Here is a 20,544-nt window from a genome sequence, read left to right as displayed (position 1 = left end):
CAAGGCGTTTGGGTAGGATGATGGTGATAATGTGTTTGGGATGAGGGGAAGTATTTGCAGCAGGTTAGAGGTGTCCATGTGGTGGGAATGAGGGGTTGTATATAAATAAAAAAAAACAATGCAGATAGATGCAAACTGGGGGGTTTTGGGGGAGGGGTATATGTTTAGAAATGTGTGTATCATGGAATAATGTGTGAGGGATTAAAGACAGATGTGAATGAGATGCATTTTAGATACGTCAGACATGCACCAGCTATTTTGCATACAAGGGGGCAGGTGTGTCTGTGTGCTTTACATGCAGGGAGGATGGTCGAGTGATTCCCCGATGGCTGTGGACCTGCGAGGCGATCTCCCTCCTCTGGAGAGTAGTGCAGTGGGCACTCCGTGACAGATGGCAACCCCCAGCCTCTGACTCAGCCCCCCCTCTTTCTCATCCCTGCACCACAGCCTCACACCAGATCAGTGACATTGTCTCATTAGAGCCTTGCTAATTACCACAGCTTCTTCTAGGGGGCCGAGGTGCGTGCTGCAGTGGTCACTCGGTGTGGATGCTCGGTGTGTGCGTACGCATGGAGGAGGGCATGTGCTGTTGGCCGTGTGTCAGCAGGCAGCCTGTGATCTGATTTACACTAAATCACAGGCCCTCAGGATAAAGCAGGTCCGTCCAGACACCAACGCAGGGCCTGTTATTTACACAACCAGCAACTCCTCCTAACAGCTATGCGGTGAGAGCAACAGAATGGCAATCTCCAGGAGGGAAATCTGGGAGCAAAGAGGCGGAGGGATTTTATTTGTTGACAAACATTTTGTTGTCACATTTGATGAGGTAAACATATTAATATTACCGCTTAACATAACTGCATAGAACTAAAACTAAAATTATTTAAAAAGCTGTGGGGAAAAAAATGACACGAATTGGGGTCATTTACCGAGAGGTGACCCTATAGCTATATTCAACCCCCTAACACACATTTTCCAACCTCCTCTGTCTCCAAAAGGCACTGCCAAAGGAACCACACGGTGGCTTTAGTGCCAACCCCTGACCCCATGAAATGTAGATTTCCTGAATTCTTCCACTGAACAGCCAATCAGACCTGTGCGTGCGGTGCCCGAGGACCCCTCCAATGGGGACAGAGCCAGTGAGCAGGCCCAGACCCCCCACTTACCCCCTAATGCCACCAGCCAGCTCTGCCAGACTTTTCAGTCTGCGCTGGGATGTCCAGCCAGTGCCCCTGCGGGCCGACCAGGGGACCAGCTGCCCAGGGAGTGCACATTACGAGATGGAGTCAGAGATAACTGCTCTCCCAGGCCCCCTTTCAGCCGCGTAATTAGCAGGATCCTTATCTGCTGCTCAATTCACATTCACACCAGACATGAATGAAGCCAGAGCTGTGAAAGGAGAAGCCGCACATAGGAAACCTGTTCCACTCTCCCCCTCCCTCCCCATATCTCACAAATGATCACTTCAGGAGAAAACCTTTAGAATTAATGCAAGGGTTGTCCTTTTTCCCCCCCTCCATCACCTTCCTCTCTCCCTCCTTCTCTCTACGTCTTTGAACTCGTTAACAAAAACAGTGGTTTGTGCATCAAACTGCAATTTAGTAAAACAAAGGTATCTGGTGCTATAATCAGCTCCATCAGCAAAACCCACTGATAGTTTCAGATAATTTGGGCCTTTTAAGCAAATTAATTTTTTTTGGTCAAATGCAATTCTGAAAATGTTGAACTGTTCATATATGGATATATGAAACCTTCATAAAAACTGTAATTAAAGAAATGTGTAGCAAGCCCATTATTACAGATTTAAACAGACAGTAATTTCTCTCACAGGCCGTTATTCAGCACTGGGTTTTTCTCTGGGTAAGATAACAGTGTCTGCTCATCTGAAAGCCAGGCAGAACTAAGCTAACATAAACACGTTTGTTTTATGTTGAAACATCGTCTGGTGTTCTCAAGCCCACAATAAAGGAGACATATGTCATTGTGTAAATTATTACTCTGAAAGTGATCGAGGGTTTCGCAACATACTCCCTTATTTTGCCTCTGTGAATACGGAGTCTTTCCAAGCGGATCCCTGATGCTGATAATCCCTTTAAAGAAGGTCTACTTTTTTTTTTTTTTTTTAAGAGGACAGTGTTTGATAACGTCAGCAGGCAAAAGCTAAGAGACAGAACTTAAGTCTGTATGACACGTTCAAACATGATGTCTCAATTCTTGCTCAGCTTCAACACAGTGCCTAAACCTGTACTGAATGTCAAAATTCAACATTGAACTGCTCATCCAACATGCCCATTGCTCCATTAAAAGCAATCATTATTACCGCAATCCATTTACCACTATCATTATTATTACAATCCAGGTAAACAATACACATGTTTTAATTACAATTATTGTAATTCAAATGTCAAGTACAATCATTTTATTTCATATCAATTAAATAAAAATCCCTAAACATTTCACTAGAGGGATCATTCCACTCCCCTCAGCCATGAGGTTCCACAGGAGGAGAAATGAAAACTAAATGTCAGAAATTTGGAACTTACAGAACTTTCTTATTTTCCTTCCATACACTTTGCAGTGAAAAACGTTGTGGGGCAACACTTTCTGGGTGACCCTCATAAGAGCAACAATGCCAACCCATCTGGGTCCGTACCTGGCTCTTGGAGGCAGCCACCTTGGCAAACAGTGCCTGGGACACCTTGGCGCGCTTCATCTCCTGCTGGATCTCGTCATAGATGGAGGCGTTGATGTTCAGCACGCAACTGTCCGACTTCCCGTTCCATTCCGTGGGGATGGGAGAGGGCTTTACCTGGGCAGGGAACAGAGGAGGATTAATCCCATTACGAGGGAGTGCTGTCCGACAAGAGCCATTAATCACAGCGCTGTTAAACCTGGTTTGTAGAGGAGTGATGAGGGGTTCCTCTGAAAATGCCGGTCACAATTCATCTGCAAAAAACTGCTAATGTTACACAACTGACTCTTCATTTCCTGAATAATCAGTTATCATATACCCTGTCCAGTCAAAGTATTTTGAATGATCGATATTATTGAAATTACTTCAGAAAGCAGCATCTATGTGCCTTTTGTGTTAAATACTTATTTGGGTAAAACTAGATGGATTTCATTACTACAACCCAGGCATTTAATCAATTCTTATTTTTCTTTTACTGAGACATTTTGTTATTTCAGAAACAGTTGAATTGATATTGATGGATCACTGGAAGACACTGAGGCTGGACTGCATTTATATATGCACATGAAAAGTAGCTTAAAATGTTTATATTCTGATGTTCAGAGTTTTCAAGTTTGAAACAGAGTAAGGCTGCTAGAATGCAAGTAATGTCACTATCTAATTTCAAGGACATTTATGTTGCTCCAAGTTTCTCCTTACTTCTACCAGAGGATAAATCTGTACACATAATCATAACACCCACAAGACTGACATTAATGAGGAACGATGGAGAGGATAAAAGGATGCATGCTATTAAAACACTGGCCACCTCCAGCCTGCATTTTCTACCTAGCAGAATGTCAGGCCGCATTTCTATTCTTTAAATAGGTTACCGCTTATGCCAACATCTTGAAAACCTTGTGATGAAAAACAGATTCCTTTTTTTTGCGGCTTGCATAAAAATATCCCAAACTAATCAAAATAAATCAATGCAGTGGACTCAAAGTTTGATTTGGTCTCGTAGAATAAAAATGTCAGCAGCATTAGTGACATTCTATTGCAATTCTACAACAGCAATACTTTCCTTATTCGCATCAGCATTTCATCAGATGAGCAAACACACCTTTCAGCACACAGCTGAACTCATTCAAACCATGCTGCAAAGAGGAGGATTTGTCATGGGTTTCAGTTACAGGTTAGATGGGAAGAATCAGCTGAGGCTCTGCCTCTGCAGATGTGGGTGGGGAGGCCTAAACTGAGGAGAGGTTTACTCACAGGAGAGATGCCCACTGGGATTCTAGGATTCCAGTCCTCAGGCCTGACGTTATTACACTCTTCTCTTCTGGGCTGAAGGGGAACAGAACCAAGTTAGGAAAAAAAAAAAGAACTTCACATACTAATACTCAGGCAAGGCAAAACTCAGTTTGTGAGAGGGTGTAACAATGCGGTCTTAATAAAGCCATACTGTTTTGGAAATGTTTACATCTGACAGAACTACATCATAACTACAACTACATCGAACACAAGTGACTGGAGAGAAAATTATACTGGAATAATTCAGTCCTCATTCCAAAATCAAGGCCAAATTATTCCCTCAAACTATCTGCAATAACAGATAGCATCATAGATAAAAGTTAAATCCACCCACAGCATTACATAACATTACACCTCTCCTTTCCAGACTGAAAGGTAAAAATCCAAGTCATTGCTTAACATTAACACAATCAGTGAAAAATCAAGGAAATGCTTACAGGCCTCTGAAAAAAACCATACAAAAATACACTACTTGCACTACTTTGCCTTTTAAAGTTTTGTTCTCCAAACAAAGGCAAGTTCTTACAGCACATGAGCACTCTTCCAGACGCACGTAAAAATATCATCAGCAGAATCAAAGAGGCCTAATCTTCCCTCTGCTCTTACACTAAGATTGGCACAGATGGATGGCGATACAGGTGATACTGTGATACTGGAATTTTGGCATGCGTAGAGTATGGGGCTGAGATGACTGACAGGTCCCCCACAGACAATTACAAGTAAGGAGGAGTTGGAGATCACAGCAATGCAGATATGTCCAGGTCTGTGCATGCTTTTAAAAGATATGTTACAAATTACAACCCCAATCTCTGTTTCGGGCTGTGCGAAATCTTATAAAAGGCCTGTTCTGTAAAGGTACAGTAGGATGTCAATAGCACTGTTGCTCTTTTGCAAGCAATTTAAAGTGAGTACAAGTCATTACAGAACTCAAATAAAACTAAATATCACTCATCTATACTATACATTTGAGCCAACTGGTGACAGGATGTTTCACTGTAAAGGAAGCACAAAGAATGACTGAAGTATCTACGATGAGTTATACTGCCAACACAGCTAATCACTGAGGATGGAACATCTACAAACTAATGAAAGCAGTCTGACAATCCATTTATTTGTGTGAAAAACATACCTTCACATCTGATTTTATGACTGCCATAAAATCGCTGCACTCTCTTGCATTGCAGTGATTTATGTGGCTGAATTTACATAATCACACTGGTTCAGTCAGTAGAAATCTGACTTATGACAAGTGATGCGTAACTGCAGTCACTTGGTGACTCCAGGTTACCTCCTAGCACTGAGAGACCGACTCATAAAGCCCTCTACCATATGCAACACTGGCCTGATGATCCACCTCTCTGCTTCCTGCTTTCCTCTGCTTTCCTCTCCTGTGTGACCAGCCTGACAATCACCGGGCCTGTATTAGCCGGTGACCGCTATGAAGTGTACTGTACCTCTGACGTCCTAGAAAATTACAACCTTGAAGGTGGGACTGCCACACCACAATCAAATTATTACACCCTCCAGCCGCACTGAAAGACTGAGCATGCTCAGAATATGCAGCCTCAAGGGAACCTGTATCCATACTCCCCAATCTACATTCATCTCTCCATTAATCTTTTCTTCAGTTTTCACCTTACTTACATGTACGCACCTTCCCATCTATAGCGACATCTCAAGCCATTATTATCTTGATAGGAAACAAAGGAAATAGGTAATGATAAATTAATTTTGCCAAACAAAACAAGAAACATGTTCCAATTTGCCGTTTCCCTCCTGCAATAATGCAAATAATTAAACAGGCTGGGAGAGCCTGGTGAAAACCCAAATGCCATTTTAAAGTAATGGCCATAGAAAACATTTCCCCTTGCTCTTGATAAAAAAAAAAATAAAAAAAAAAAGCTTTGACCTAAAGCCCCGGTCTTTATAATCAAGGTCTTATGATTGTGCAAGTGGTAAACTATTTAATGCCTTATAATCAAGTTTCTTACAAACACGGACCTCCCAGCTGGTAAACAACATTTTTTAAGAAACAAGTCAACTAATTTTTAAATCCATCTACATCCAGGATCCAGATATTGGAAATGAATATTAAATACAATCATTTTTATTAACAGGAGCTCCTGTTACTCTGCTCCAGATGCTGGTAAACTCTTGAGCCCAGGGCTCTGGTGGATCACGCCACCAATCAGGATTCAACACGACCTGACACTGCACTTTTCAAAGCTCGTAATTTAGCAGCAAACTGCAAAACTGCACTTCTTCAGATTCCACAGGTTCAGAGCCCGATGCACTTTGTGGCAGACACTGAAGGTGCCGCCGACACCCCTGCCTGCAATCGCCATGCTTGAGGGGTCTCCCTTTCCGAAGGCTGGGTGGCACCAGGGGACTCTTTGTTTGGCCTGAAGAAGAAGGGTTTTTATCGAGGACAGTGGCAAGCTTTGTCTCCGCTCCCCAGACACACTCAATTGCTCTTAAAACCTACTTGAGTGGAAAAGTTGCTACAATACATACCTTTTAAATTATGCACTTTGACTCTAGGGGGATAGAGTGGTTAGGAGGTCTGAGTACACGAGACAGAGACCCGAAGAAATTTGGTAACGGTAAGACATATTCCACATAGAATACATCCTTTTTAAATAATGCCATTAGGCAGCGGTTTAAGTAAAAATTATTTTTGCTTTTTGATGATGCTTTGTAAATCACTTTGCAGTTTAAAACACCAGTAGTCCCATTTCAATCTAACCTCAGCTCACTAAAATATGACGACAAAGTCAAAACTCCTTTGACAAGTGCTATGGGTAACAGCTTTACTGCAACATTAAGCTTGTTCACTCATCCAACAGAGGTGGTCTTATTTTAACTCAACAAAAGCTGTGGAAAACTACAACTGAGCGTACTGGAGGCCCTAGTGTGCATTCTCAAATAGTTACGCATTCTGTGAAATTAATTGACAGATTGGACACCTCCGTGGTCTTTTTGGTACCACACATTCAGTCTTACTTTATGGAATCTAAAATAATGAGATAGATAGAGCTAAGAGCAAATACCAATTTTTAAAAGTTGATAATTTTACAATACACTACAGCATTAGATCCACATCAGGTAAGTGATAAAGTGCTGCATTCTTGGTTTTTATTTTAGGTGTAGACCCTTGTAACCAGATACATATCGTTTTCAGGTTCATAGAGAGAACAGCTGTTGATTATCCCTCCTCACATTATACAGTATTCTGTGCAAAAAGAAAAATGGACTAATATACTTCAATATATGAAGCATACTGTTTACTAGTTTTCCATACACTGCTATTTCAAACTGATTGCTGCACATCAATAACAGTCTACAAATCACAGGGTATTAATGCATTAACAGGCAAAGAGTGGTTAAAAAAATGTATGGAAACACATTGTGTTTGTTGTTTTTTTTGTAGAAAGTAGCACAAAAATAATGTTTTGTGTTGTCACACATCATCAGAACATCACAGGGAATGCACTAAATGGGGATGTAACCTTGCCATTTTGTCCTGTGTTCTATTAATCGGCCATGGTTCCACTGTCAGAGGCAGTTTGGGATGGTGGGACCCAGGCTTACCTGCACAGGACGGGTTGGGGGTGTGCTGATGAGGGATGTGGGGCCCATAGCAGAGGCTGCAGTCAAACTCCTCTCTCGCTCGTCCTGGTAGATGCGGTCACGTTCGGCCTCCGGCAGCTGCAGGAAGTTCTGCATGGCGCGCAAGTTGACCAGCAAGGACTGTGATGCGGTCTTCGGGTCTTCTTCTTTTCTAAGGATCTCTGAGAGCAAGCCCTTTCATAGAAGAACATGACATCAAATCGCCTGCAATCCAGGTGCAGCAATGAGTGAAATAAGTGTGGGTCACTGTTTCTGCTTTGCTTAAGGTTAAGATCACAGCTAGATGAACAGCCAAATTAACAGAACATCAGTATATTTGAACTTATACAAATTTTTGAAATTAAATAAGGTTCCTACTTCTGACCATCAATTGCTAATTACTTATTTTTTCAATAAAAAAAAATGACATTGCGAATTGCAAATTCTGAAATAGGTAGGTATGGTGCAGGTAAGAATGGTATTATTTTCACAGATTCTTAAAAGAAACATATCTGCCTTTGTATTGACCCCATGACTGCTGTGAATGAGTGCCCTGTTCAGTGCATCTTGAATTGGTATGTTGACCTGAGAACTGAACGTTCTCATGGGAAATGGTTTTTGAGCACTTCTATGAAACAAACCTCTGCAAAGGAACTGTGTTGTTGTGTAAATCTGTGAAAACCAAGGTGATCAAGAAACAGGGGGAAAGGCAAACCATGACAACTTTCTTTGATTTGGAAAACTTGTCAGCCCTATTTAGTTCACCACCTAGAAAAAACACTGCTTAACTTCACTCATAGCTACAACCACTGTGAGCGGAATACAGCACACCTGTACTGAAAATCAACTCAGTTCAGTACTACCATAGCTTGTGGACTATGAACATTTAGCCTGTATGGACAATGTTCATTAGTGTTATTCCTCCAAATGAGCATATGCCCTTTTATCCATGTATGTATTATCCATATATTTATGTATTATCCATACATGTACTACACTACAAACATTAAAAGGTCACTGTCCAGGAAACATTAATTTCACACCGTGAGAGGGAAAGTACTACATTTTTTGGTTGCGAGTCATTTTAAATCCCATATTAAGCCCACCTACGATTTATCAGTGAACTGCATAGATGCTGGGCACCAGGGCCCGTATCATACTTCTGCATTACACAGAAATACTGATCACCCCTCAGTGGAGTTCCCCATCTTGCACACCACTCCTTTTTCTGGAGCTTTTCCATGCTTGTTTACACAAATCTGGTGAGGAACATGCAAAGTGAGGAGACCTGAAGAACCTTAGACACATTCTTTCTCTAAGACAGCATTGCATGTCACTACAAGCAACACTGATTAGACCGTTGTTGAAAAATGTATAATAAATACTATAAGAGCTTTCAAAAGCTCATTAAAAATTCTTCATACAGTGGATAAATTAGAGAGGCAGCCAATTTGCAGAAAAAAACACCACCGTCTAGTCTCCACTTAGTCTCATCTTTGAACGTACTCACTGATTCCAATAGATTTTATCAGACTCACACAACTTCAAAGCTGCCGAGAAGAAATGTGGTTTTCTGCAAACCTCCCGAAAATATGCAGAACATATTTAGACATTATCGCTGCTTTGCTGTAAACTGAAATCACATGTTCAAGTGGCGGTCCGTGACCGAGCCCGGGCCCCACCCCCACCCCCGGCTGGCAGCTTGCCAGGTGCATTACTGTGCAGACATTCCTCGGCCTCACCTGACGGCAAACAGTAGTCAAGGCTCTCGATCGCAACAGGAATTCGGGGGGTGAATTGTTCTAATAATTGCTTTTCGACAACAATGCAGGGCTTCATTGTACGTCCAGTGTTCTGCCTCCGTAAAAGATTCATGTAGGTTTGTTCTTCAGTGGCGAACAAAAACCTCCCTGTGACACTGTGGGCATCTCTGCGCTCCTACAGCCATGGACGGCTGAGGAAGACTGAGCTGCGTTATTGTTTAAAGGCTCTGGGTCCCTTACACATGCCTGTTCTTGTTAGATTCTTATAGGTTGGATGGCATGTCAGACTTATGTGCACAGATAAGTGGCGAGAGTCCCCAAGGCAGAAATCCACAAAGAAAATGTAGCGGCTGCACTTCGACTTGCCCACTACTACAAAACACTGCTCATCATCTTCTCTATACTCTAAGGTCCTGGTCAGCATCTCATCTGCTTCCGCCTCCCTACAGCTGACACACTTCCTGCCCACTGTGCTGTCAGCGTAGACAACAAAGCAACACTGAGCTCTGACAGAAAATAACACCTGCCAAGAAACTCACTGGGAATTGTCTCTTTTCTTATTCATTACAGGAGACAATTCTTAATAGTACACAGGTAGCCAAGCTAACTACCAGGTAAATCTTTGATGAAATAATCCTCTTTGCTTTAATTTCACTCTTTGCAAGTAACCATGCAATTACAATGCCTACAAAGCTGTCGTTGTAAGAACCCCACAGCTCTACAAGAAATAATTTCATAGTAATTGTTTCTGGAGAGACCACAAAGGAGTTAAGATACCATTACACTTCAAAACAATTATCAGAAAAACATTTATGACGCAGCAAAAACAGTTACGATGTCTAAATAGTGAGCAAAAAATGCTATGTATGGATAGTGAGATGCCACATAAGCTGCACTGACACCTTGCCTGGTATCATTATAGCCCTTTCTCACATGGAGTGCTCTCAGTAAGGCCCATTTCCCATGGCAATCCAGGCAGTGGCTGTTTCACTGCTGTGGCGGGTGCGTCCAACCCTGACTGTGCCTGGATGATCTTGGCACAGTGTCCTGAGGGACTGCACAAAAAGTGGTGGCAGAAAAGGGAGATGCCCTCTAAATTGTATGTGAGCAGAACTGGCATAAAAGTGTCCAAAAAGCTCCAGCTATGGTTTTCTCCCTCTGACCATCATGGTCATTGCAGAAATGTGGCTCAACATATTCCTGGTGAACAAACCTAAAGCAAGCTAACGTTACGTTTTTGCTAAATGTGAGCTCTTACCTGTGTCCTATTGAAGGCCACACGAGCGAACACAGCCTGGGAGATTCCGGCCCTCTTTAGCTCATCTCGGACCCACTGGTAGATCTCGGAAGAGACTTCTGTGTTAGAGGACACCTGGGGTTCGAGGGGCTTGTTGAGGGAGCGATTGACGGGTGGGTGGTTCAGGTACTGCTGGCTGAGGGACTGCTGGGCCAGGAGCCGGTTCACGGCGTACTGCTGGTTGAGGATCTGTGCCATGACAATCTGCTGGTTGACCAGCTGTGGGCTGATAGGGGTGGACACTAGGCCTGGGTGCAGGCTGGGCAGCTGGGCACGGCTTGAGGCCTGACCACTGTGGGGTAACGGAGCAGGCGAGGGGGGCTGCTCCGCTGTGCTGCCCGGTATCGGCTGCTGGCTGAAGCCCATGTGGTTTGTTCCGGGTGGGGAGAGCTCCGACAGGCTGTCCATCTCCGCTAGACCACAGGAAGAGAGAGCGCAGAGACAAAGGAAAAGAACAAGAGAGAAAGCTGAAGACCCACCCACTTCCATACTTTTAAAATGACATACAGGAAAGACAAATGGGGAACCAAACTGGATGATACAAGAAACACAAATAACAGAAACAAAGTCCTTTACACAAGTACCAGCTTGGTACTTAAAATGCTTCTCCAAAAATGCTTCAATTTATGATAGAGGCTCAGAGAACATCAGGAAGGGACCAGCAGTGAAATTACACCCCATCATCCACAGAAACTATGTGGACCTCAGGGCATTTGTGTTAAGTGTCTCACTGGTATTGCTTAAGTAAGCTTGAACTTAAGCTGTACCACTGTTACAACAGCTATTGAATCAGACTGAAGTAACGCATAGCTATAAAAAAGAGTAAATAAAATTACTTTAAAAATCAAAATGTGGCCCCCTTTGCAACATAGCAACTGTAAAAAACAGACTGTAGTCTATCCCACATGCATAAAGAACCTCAGTGTGTGACCTGCATCTCCACATCTTGGCAGCTCTTGAAATTAGTTTATAATGTCCATGGCAGTATCATGTGAGCATTAAAAAGTATCAAACACAGACAAGATCCTATAGTGGCAAGGACGAATACTTTATATATATATACAGGACAGCTGATACATTTGAATCATTCCTTATGCTCTTAATTCTAAAACAAGGTACGCAAGTTATCCAATATGAGAAACTGGGAAGGTGTAAATATAGCTTGTGGCAGGGAGTTGGTCAAGTACTGAGATAAACAAAGCCCCTTGCCTAGGCTAGCCTGCGCAGGAAGGGGTATATTAAGTCACTATTTGACTGTACTTATGGATTTCTTTGTTTTGGATTTTTCAGTACTTAATGTCAACCTGTGGATACTGCAGAGAACCTTAATCGTATGCCTGTTCCTGAAAATCACAGTTTAAAACTAACTAAACATTAAGAGGCCTGTAAGAACAAGAGACTCCAGTGGATACTCTAACATTGCTACAGTACAAAGCTCCCCCACATTTCCTCTTAACAAGTGACTGAAACCTGAAAAATATGAAGTGACAGGAACACAGTAAGCGAAGACTCCTCTCTTTAGTAAAGATTACACCACGGTACCACAGGGATCACAGAAATCAAAAAATATGAATGCATAAATGGGAAACCAATACACAGAACTACAGAAAATCTTCAAAAACGGATATTTCAGTTGGAGTAAGGTTTTAAAAAAAGATTAAGTGTACAGTATATGCATTAGGGAATGAGTGCACAGCAGGTGGAAAAGCTCCAAAAATACATTTACAAGTACACACGCATGCTTCCTAACTGTCAAGAAACACAAAACCAGCCAAGACTGTTCTTTTCACTCTTCAGAGAAACAAAAACTTGGTAATAATCACTGCTCTTGGATAATCCCCCTCTCCCCCTCCTCACTCTTTGCAATGCCATGGTTTGCCTTTTGGTCTCATCTTTGCATACAAAACTGCTGGGGGGCACACACACCGTTTCCATGCCGATTGAAAAGGCAACATCAATAACACCACAAAGCGAGCTGTGGAGAGGCAATGGAGAAGCCCGAGTCCTTGTGCAGAATCCGACACAAAGCGACTGAGATTAGCGGCACAATGCGACGAGGATGTGGGCTGAGCAAGTGACTGGAGAGAGGAGCACAGCCTACAGTCACTCCTGTCTTTCAGCCTTTTCAGCTTGGAGGCCCGGCTCTCCTACCCCAAAGCAATAAGGAGTTTTCCTTATCTTGGCTAGCACTAGTCTAGACTCTACTTGCTGCTAATGTAGATCTTGTGTCCTTTAAAGGTAGATATGTTATAGGCCTTCTTTTGACCTCCCACCCCAAAGTCAGGACATTAAACAACTCTATGAACTTTTAAGCACTTTTTAAGCTAAGGTTTATTATTTACCTCTAAGAGAGAAATACATCCGCACTTCCCCAGGTTGTATTTTTAATGTTATTACTTGCCTCTATAACTAAGTACATATGCCTTTCAAACTGAATCGCATATCGAGACCAAGATGAAATGTGGGGTACTGCTGCTGTGTAAGGTGTCTGACACAGCTTCAGTTCACCCAGATACACAACGGACAGTATACGTAAATGCACATTATTTTAGCTGCCCTGGATGAGGGCATCTGCTATCCAAATAAAGTAACAGATTGTTCAACAATGTTGAGACCAAGAATATGGCATGTTGATTTATAGTACTACAACGGTACCTATCAGTGTGTACACTACACCTTAGAAACAAGAATAATGGAGAACAGGCCACTCAACCCATCTCTGCTTGCAATTTTACTAAATTCCAGAGCAAATCTACTTTATCTGTGTGTTTGGTTCTGAAACACTCAAGTCCCTGACTCCACTACAAATCCATTGACTGCATGAAGACGTTCTTTCTAACATCAGTGTGAAATTTACTTTCAATAAATTTTTAACTGTGTACTCTGTATACTACCTTTACAAGAAATGGCATCCACAGCCTTCCTTATTAATTTCTTACAAAATGTTTACAGTTTAAATGAAATCATTTGGCCCACAATTAAAACAAAGTGCATTATTTTACAGCCATGAAAACTCACTTTATATCTCCTAGTATTCGTGAATATTGAGACAGGGGAAGTCAGCGTGGACTTCGGGCACCTGAGGGTGTCACCTCTTAAGTCGCATGGGGCGTGCAGACACCCAAGGTGTGACATACCTAATGCTGTGGCACGTGGGCTGTCGTGGAGGACACAGGTCCCCAGGTACCCCTCCAGCTGGGAGGGCTGGCGCATGACTACGCAGGTGCAGACGCATGCACCCATGACAAGCACACAGATGAGGAGAGAAAGAGACAGCGTTAGGGCCTCTGTACAGAAACACGTCCGGCAATGTGGGGGGGGGGGGGGGGTGTGCACTGGGAAAACAAGACAGAGGCGTGTGTACAGAAAAACCTCTCTTACTGGACAAATTGCACCTCACAAACCCAGGCCTGTAAACTCATGGACGGTGTATTACAGATAAACCATCTGGAACCATTGTACATTTCATTCATTTAATTCTAGCATATGTGACTGAATTGTACATGGTTAGCTATCCTAAATAGTTTTGTATAAGCACAAAATAGAAAAACAATATGATACAATTATAAAGTACAATATCAATAAAATACAATATACAATATAAAGTATACGAAAGTAACATGATCAATATGTAGCAAGAACGCTACACGAATCATATCATTATGCTAAAAATCCTTAGACTTCAGAGAATATTTATTTAAATTGGGTCATCACTGATAAGTGAAGTTAGGAAGTAAAGGAAGTAAAGCATCAAAGCATCAGTCACTTTCATTTCCTCCACATGTAAATTGCTTATTAGTACAAAGAAATTATAGGAGAATACAGAAACTGAAATTGGTATAAACAGAAAATTAATGTCAACTTTCTAGCAACTATATTCTTGTGAACCATATGTGTGAACTCTTGAAATGGCCTGCAGCCAAATTAACTTTGATTATTGAATTGAGAATGTAAATATTACACATGGTGTACTGTAGTCCTTCAGTCCATTAATACTTTAGTCCTCTCTACGCAGTTAAACCCGTATGTCTCTAACTGGTCTACACAGCTCCTCCTTTTCACTTTCATGTTTCAATCAATTGCTAATCTTAATTTCACGATTGGTGCACTAGATAACGTTGGGTTTTCATTACAAACCAAGATAAATGCAATGATTTCATGAAAGATAAATGTAAGAATCTATAGAAAAAAATGTTAAACTTCTACTGCTGTGTATAATACCAACACAACCCTGCTACACAGAGAGAGAATGCTGCATCTTTTGCACATTGTTATACTGACAAGGCTGGTTTTAGAAGACACAAAGGGATGTAGTATGAAAAAAAAAAAACTGCTTTGGGTGCCCTTTAAGACAAGCTTGTGATGAACCAAAACACCATACCACACTATATCTACATTATAACTACACCACACTAGCGTCATGTTATCACTCTAAATATGTTACGGGAGACTAAAAACAGACATGAAAAGAAATCTACAGAGCATACATTAAGTGAAACACTGGAACAGAAACATAGCATCTTCTCTGTGAGGACATTAGTATAATCACTTTCCTATTCAAACTGGGACTTCTGTTTTGCGTGTGGGGGGGGAAAACAAAATCTAAGAATGAGCAATGATGGAATAAATCTATGAAACGAAAATCAACTTACTGTACCTTCACAAAATATGCCAGAGAAAACAGAACATACAAATAAAAATTGTTCTAAAAGTAAATATATATTTGGAATGCTGGCAAGGCTTGTGATACGGGGGAGTTCCCAGCAAACATTTGTATGACGCCATTTTGCTTACCCATCATATCTTTTGTCTTCTTGAAATGTTTATACCAGCGCCCAAATTCCTGACACTTCGCCGCAGAGACATTTGCATAGTAAGTGCTGTTCACAATGGAGGAAATCATACTCTGAAAGGGGAGAGAGCAGAGTTGGTACAAAAGCCTTTCAGCACCTATAAAATGTAATATATTAAAATACTGCAAAATCTAAATAACATGCACCGTATGTCCATTAAAATAAATTAACAGTGTTTGGGTGCAAAAACTGCTATCAACATCATTTATCAGCCATGCCCATGTCTGGAGTTGTCTTCTATGAAAACAAAACAAAAAATATCCCTCTATAACAAATGCCACAGAGTATGAAAGAGGAGAGAACATTTTAGGTCGAGTCATGTCAACTAGGCTTCAGTCTGAAGGCAGCTTCACTTCAACACAAGGGGCTGGGCATACCTTTCTGTAACATAACCATTCGGGTTAATTAAAGAAATTAGTCTTATTAAAATGTAGCCTCTGGAAATCAAGACAAAGCTTTGTTTTCTCTCTGTAAACATAAGCAGCCTGCCACACTCTATGTAAATGGGAAAAAAAAAGGTTAGGCCGCACTAAGTACGGAGCTCTGAATTTTTTTTGTTTTGCCTTCAGACAACCCAACATTAACTTTACATTAGATTCAAAATTTTCCCTATTTATTGTTCAAGATTTCTTTTTATTAAACTGATGTTTGTAGCACCTTATTGGCCTCTGGGCAAATAGCGCCGAGATTGTTGCGACTCATAAATATTCAGATTTATTCAAAGAAACTATCATCTTTATCTTCTCCATAAAAAGGAGGAATGAGAGGACATGAGGTGCAGTCTTCCTGAAGACCTCTCTGTCAGCAGGCACCCAATGACAGCCCTGTCTCTCTGTAATCAGAGAAATATGTCTCTGATGTTCAGCATTTAACGTTCTGAATCTTACCCCTGAAAACTATTGGCGACTTTTGCAATTTATTTTTCCCCTATTACACTGAACGTTAGTTCAGAACACATTGCAATATTTCCCTGGCCACATTAGGCAAGAATAAGAGTGTAAAAAGTGAGCCCTCCTACTTTTGCACTGAAGTAAAACTTAAACTGCATTTTTGTAAATTAATTCAAGATCAATACGCAATCTGAAGGAGTCTAATCACTTGCACAGGCAAGACGCCACATAGATACAGACACAAGTCACATTGTACTAACTAACTTTGACCACTCTGTTTGAAACTGGCTGTTCCAAGCCCAAAACACACAGACTGGCTGAATCTGTGTTAAGTGCAAATGAGGGTCAGATGCGCCTGCTTCATTACCATCGCAATGGGCAAAATTGAGACTCGTTTCCACACTGCTGAGGGAAATGCACCACCGACATTCAGCACTGAAATTTAAGAAAAGGAATTACCAAATTCTTCCGCTGTGCTAAAATACTTTTAAAGATTTTTAAAAATCTGTGCTGCGGAATAATCAGCATCCATCATTACCATTATTATCGTAAACATATCTCGGTAATGGCACTCAGCAGGGTCTGCTGAAGACTCCTCTATTCCTCCGTCTTGACACAGATGTTGCAATAAATGTATTTCATTAATCACGCATCTCTTGCAATACATCAAGCCCCCCCCCTTGCCTCCCGAGGTTCTGCACCGCGGTGACTTCCGCCAAACCAGGCGGATAAACAGCGCCGAGCGTGCCCTGCCAGCAGCCGTCAACAGGTAACAGGACGAGCAGGGGCCCTTTAAATGATAACCATCCGCCAGCCTTATCAGCGTGCCCAGGAAGTCTCACCAAACGCTATCTTCCAAAACAATCTATTGTACTTTCCGCCATGGGAGAGGCACAAAAAGATGAACAGATCCACCAAGCCCGCTTTCCCTGCAAGCTCTCTCACAGTCTCCAACTGAACCGAATATGGCATTCCCATTGTGCCGGAGGGACGGGTTATTCTCCCATTTTAACACGTCTTAATTACAGCCTCTTTTGACACCAATTGGGGCAAAAAAAAGCACAAATACTTTAGCCCGTGACAGCTCCAGAGCACAGGGCACAAAGATGGCTTTTGATGGCTATTTGCTGCTATGCAACTAAACAGCTGCTCTGTCAGGGCGACCGGGTGGGTGGGGAGTTCTTTTGTTGCCGTACTTTCAAAGAAGGCAGGGGTTAAGCCTGATCACAGAGAAATACACGTCGTGTGAAAGACGGCTGATGAGCGCGAGTGAGTCAATCCCGGCCGAAACGAACAGTTTCTCCTCCTCAGCATTAAATATGAAATGTATCTATCGGCAATCAAGTTAAAACTGGCAACGGAACAACGAGCGTCCCTTTCTGTTTCTGCCTCTTTCTGAGACTCCTCGGGGCTTTGCAGGCCCAATGCACAAAGCCTGATCCGAGCTATAAAAGAATAAACCTAAATGTACAACAAGACTACGGGACAAAGCGCTGTATTCAGGATCCCCCCCCTTCAAGGTCTGTTCAAATGTGGAGTAATTCTGCTCGCGATTCTGTTTGTTAACCTTTCTTTTGGAGGATTACCGACCTTGAATGTCAAGGAAACGCTAATCCTATAAAAGGTGCCAATCACTCCTGGCTCCTGAAACAGCCTTTTATTTCCTTCCCTTTTGCTATATTCCATCTGCGGCAACGCACCACTCGGATGCTGTCGGGTAAACACCTGCACTATTGGAGTGACAATGCAGCAGTTCACTACCAGTGTAATACTACAACCAAACGCATTCAGAGCAACAACGTCCAGAGATCCCATCAAAGTAACAATATAGAGTGACAATGTAAAGAGTTACATACAGAATAACGGGAGATTTCAATGCAAGTCGTTATACCGAATAACTACAAAAATGTAGCACTGTGTAACTGAAGTCAGTAGCGCAAGTTATTCCACTTGCATCCTGAATGGTGTGAACTCTTAGCAGACAGGATCTTCCAAGGGAACTCCTCACATATGGATGGTAAACACAGTGATTATATGGGTTTGGAACGGCATGCCTCTGTTCAAGCTTAATCACACCCAGGGACTCAGTGCCACATCGCTGAGCTGCACTCTCCTCAAACACACACCAGCCTGCAGCTGAAATTATTATTGTTGTTGTGGGAAAGGCAATTCTATACGGCTTGGATTGCGCCTATGCTGGGTGTAATAAATATATCGTTCTCTTTCCAGAGGGCAGCTTAAGACGAAACAATCTCTGCATGCTACATTTTTACCAATGCCATCGTGACAGATATGTATTTCAAATTATTTTAGAGCTATGTTGTCACAAAAAGAATGAAAAGATAAATATAGGGTGGATAAATTATGCAGAGCAAAATAGAAACCTATGAACATGGATAAATATTTGCAGCTTGAAAGAAATATTATTGGTATTGTTGCGATGTAGGCCATTGTTTTTATCCTGACAATAAGCCACATTCATCAATGCTCTGGCAAAAAAAAGGTGAGAGAAGGCATCAAGTTACATTTCTATGGTAATTCTCGCCTGTTTCCCCTCTGTCAAACTCTGGGCATTTGAAAAAGACCACTGCGGTTCTCAGCTATGGTACAGGGTTTGTGGAAGGCACCAGCACCTGTGATAAGGGACATTCTTTTGCCAAAGAACTCTGGTTCATGTCTTTGAGTAACTCCTTGAGGGCATTTCTTACTGTGGAGTGGGTCCACTGTTCTGGGGGTAAGTCCTCCAGTTTAGGACAACTGTGAGAGGAGACAGAGTGCAGAGAAACAGAGAGAGAGAGAGAGAGAGAAAGCAGGAGAGAGAAAGTGAGAGAGAATGAGCACAGGGCCTTGCCTTCCTGCTGCAAGCGCTCCTCTAAGACAGACAGATTTCATTTGGCGCATCAAACAGATGCATCTGGAGATTGCTCTCCCTCTCTCTCTCGCTCTCTCTCTCCTGATTGTTCTGATTAGTTAATTACTTTATACAACACATCTGCTGTATTGATGCATGAATTATACATCAGCTGCATGCGGCGACTATTATTTCATGTTACTTCTACCTTCCTGCTTGATGTGCTTGGTGAAGCAATTTAAGGTGTTACTGCTTGGATTCTACAACACAGCAGAGGAAGACCACTACGTTAGCATACATACTGTATACAAATACATGCAAACAGCATACATTTCCTTCATATACAGTACTACGGACCTTATGAAATGCTCACACGGTTTTGGATAAACAAAGGTTCACAAACACTGCTACGTTTCTTACATTCATATTCTCACTGTGGAGACAAAGATGAAGGGTACTGAAATAGAAATTTTGTATAAACAACATGATCCTGATGGCGTATGGTCACAGACTTACTCTTTGGACTTCACTTCAGGAACACAGCAAAATATACAACATGTGCCACACTGAAAAATCCTCTCTTGTTTATGCTATGTACACCCGCACATTTTCTCTCTCTCTCTCTCACACACACACACACACACACACACATGCATGCACGCACACACCAGGCAGAGGAGACGTTCCTGCAGGAACACCTTAAAGTGCGGAGCTGCTCCAGGGCCTCCGGGGGGGGGTGGGGGTTGGGGGAGAGAGAGAGAGAGAGAGAGAGAGAAGGGGGGGGGGGGGGCTAGAGAGAGACAGCTATCCGTGCGAGATGACTGGTGTGCTGGAAATAAACAGCATCTTCTGTTCCTGACTGGTGTGCGGGTGAGGAAAAAGGGCTCCTTCCTGACCACTGGCAGCGGGCTGCTATGAATGAACCGCTGGGCTGAGGAGCAGTGCAACAGACCGTGGGTGCCGCAAACGACTGGTGACGGATGGGCCGGGACTGACCTGTGCAGCTGAATTTTCAGAGTGACCACATGGTACACGTCCTGTAGCATGTCCGCCACTGTGGCATCTGGCGCGTCCGTCACGTATGAGAGGGGGACAGGGTTCCACTTGCCCACCTGAATCAGACCTGCCACAGAAGGACAGAGACACAGCAAAGCTGAATGGACCTAGTCTGTTCACAGACCTAGAGACTGCACACAGGCAATTTTTCCTATACGCCCCTGAAACAGAGTTTTGACAGCTACTCATTAACACACAGCAAGAATAAAGTAATAAAGAGGGGACACTGTGACATAGCCA

General features: G+C 42.4%; 1 protein-coding gene across 4 annotated transcripts in view; it reads right to left on the bottom strand.

Annotated features, from left to right (window-relative positions):
• The window catches only part of LOC118784556 (DNA-binding protein SATB1), a 51,797-nt gene that overhangs the window by 11,284 nt on the left and 19,969 nt on the right, over positions 1-20,544 (bottom strand). For 2 of the 4 annotated variants that reach the window (XM_036538846.1, XM_036538845.1), the window contains exons 4-11: positions 20,245-20,371; positions 19,031-19,154; positions 15,449-15,560; positions 13,792-13,869; positions 10,616-11,067; positions 7,577-7,789; positions 3,947-4,018; positions 2,654-2,809 (exon numbers count right to left, since the gene is read on the bottom strand). In XM_036538846.1, the coding sequence (XP_036394739.1) occupies positions 2,654-2,809; positions 3,947-4,018; positions 7,577-7,789; positions 10,616-11,067; positions 13,792-13,869; positions 15,449-15,560; positions 19,031-19,154; positions 20,245-20,371 (1,334 nt within the window). The remainder of the gene's footprint in view (positions 1-2,653; positions 2,810-3,946; positions 4,019-7,576; positions 7,790-10,615; positions 11,068-13,791; positions 13,870-15,448; positions 15,561-19,030; positions 19,155-20,244; positions 20,372-20,544) is intronic. The other 2 variants (XM_036538847.1, XM_036538848.1) reach the window with 2 other exon arrangements.

This window comes from Megalops cyprinoides, chromosome 10 (assembly GCF_013368585.1).
Source record: "Megalops cyprinoides isolate fMegCyp1 chromosome 10, fMegCyp1.pri, whole genome shotgun sequence".
NCBI lineage: Eukaryota > Metazoa > Chordata > Actinopteri > Elopiformes > Megalopidae > Megalops > Megalops cyprinoides.
This window is presented reverse-complemented; position numbering and strand designations above follow the sequence as displayed.